Source organism: Cibotium barometz, chromosome 25 (genome assembly GCF_041138505.1).
Source record: "Cibotium barometz isolate CiBa-2024 chromosome 25, ASM4113850v1, whole genome shotgun sequence".
NCBI classification, from domain to species: Eukaryota; Viridiplantae; Streptophyta; class Polypodiopsida; order Cyatheales; family Cibotiaceae; genus Cibotium; species Cibotium barometz.
The window spans coordinates 5964302-5965943 of record NC_141070.1 but is presented as its reverse complement, the minus strand read 5'-3'; the positions used below and the strand labels follow the sequence as shown (position 1 = coordinate 5965943).

Genomic DNA, 1642 nt, shown 5'->3' with positions numbered 1-1642 from the left:
TCAGTGTTGCGGGGGCCCAACAGAGAGAACGTGGATGGATATGGGCTGACTGGTGTGTCCAGCGTGGCAAGAAAGCGAGAGTGGAACTTCATGAGAAGCTACCCTCCAGGGCTTGCGTGTGCGTGTTTAAGGCCGTGTCGGCGCACGAAAGCGCAGCCAGGTCGGTGCTGGGCTAACACGCGGCTGCCGTGCTGCCTGCCTATCTAGCTATATAGCATCTGTGGTCTCTCGGCAGGGGTGCTATCACCAGCATCCTTTGATCCGCTCTCGTAAACCTACGCCTAATTATTACTACCTTCAGCCTAAATCAAGCCTTCACCCCAATCGATTATCCCGAAGATATGGCTACTAGCGCCTCTCACCACCACGCCAAAAGCAGCTCTGCGCGGACTAGCGTGGAGAAGCAGGCCGGACGATCAGCTGAGGCAGCGGCGAAGAAGCACAAGCATCGCCAGCACGTAGCGGACACGTGTGCTGTGGCCGCGGGCGCATTTGCTCTGGTGAGTCCCCCTCCTATATATATTCGCGTACTGTGGTGGATTTTAACGTGTTGATCCGAATATCTGATGGACGTTCTTCTGGGCGTCAAATGCAGCACGAGAGGCACGAGGCCAAGAAGCATCCTGAGCAGCACCACACGCACAAGGTCCGTGAGCACGTGGCTGCTGCCATTGCCGTCGGGGCTGGTGCGCTCGCTGCGCACGAGAAGCACGAGAGGAAGCAGGCCAAGAAGGAGGCGAAAGAGGCCCACAAGCATGCTCATCAGCATCACTAGCTCTCCTCCAATTAAACAAATCAGCGGATCTATGTACCTCGCCCACTATAATCAACTCATGCATTCATCTATCCATCCGCCATCCTCTCTCTCTCTCTCTCTCTCTCTCTCACACACACACACCCCCACCCCCCAAATACTAATGATTATTCCGTTAATGACTTCAATGCATTGAAATCATTTTTTGTTTTACTACTACAAATGTAATGGCCAAATCTCCATTATCTCAGCTTTAAAATTTACAAAGGCCACCATCCTCCCCTTTTCTCTCTCTCTCTCTCTCTCTCTCTCTCTCTCTCTCTCTCTCTCTCTCTCTCTCTCTCTCTCTCTCACACACACACACACACACACGAAATTCTATTGGATATCTGCTAATGATTTCAATGCATTGAAATCATTTTTTGATTAATACTTCAAATTTGACAAGATCCTGTTTAGCTCCACTTTAAAAGTTACGAAGGCCATCAATATCTTGTTGTGCATTTATAGTGGAATACTTGGGATACTTGTAATATAATTTGCACGATGTTTCGACATCGTCTACATTGGAAACTTTAGAAAATAGTAATAATGAGAGCATAAAAGAAGTAGATCTCTACAACCAAGCAAAGTCATCCACTACAATAGAATGAGGGTGTAGTAGTGAAAATAGCAACGTTTTTATAACTAGAAGTGTAGGTAGATGTTAGGCCATTTTCGTTGCTAGAAACACTCCTATTTTCACTACAACGGGTTCGCTCTTGAACAGCGAAAGCTCTACACAACAAAAAGAGAGCTAGGACTCCCCAGTCTACCCCAACTCCTTTTTTTAAATTAAAATAGAGTCACAGTTTCAGATTTATAACACAAACACAAATATAAGAAACA

The 1642-nt window shown here is 47.0% G+C and overlaps 1 protein-coding gene across 1 annotated transcript; it reads left to right on the top strand.

Moving 5' to 3' along the window:
* Positions 1-234: 234 nt before the first annotated feature.
* On the top strand, positions 235-1023 carry LOC147624187 (abscisic stress-ripening protein 3-like). The gene is made up of 2 exons (XM_086819900.1): positions 235-500; positions 596-1023. Exons 1-2 carry the CDS (start codon positions 342-344, stop codon positions 773-775), a joined length of 339 nt encoding a protein of 112 aa, XP_086676026.1. The 5' UTR covers positions 235-341; the 3' UTR covers positions 776-1023.
* Positions 1024-1642: the final 619 nt, after the last annotated feature.

Coding starts and splice junctions, on each gene's coding strand:
- LOC147624187 (XM_086819900.1), top strand. CDS start 342: ATGGCTACTAGCGCCTCTCACCACCACGCCAAAAGCAGCTCTGCGCGG. Junction 501..595: donor CCGCGGGCGCATTTGCTCTG/GTGAGTCCCCCT, acceptor CGTCAAATGCAG/CACGAGAGGCACGAGGCCAA.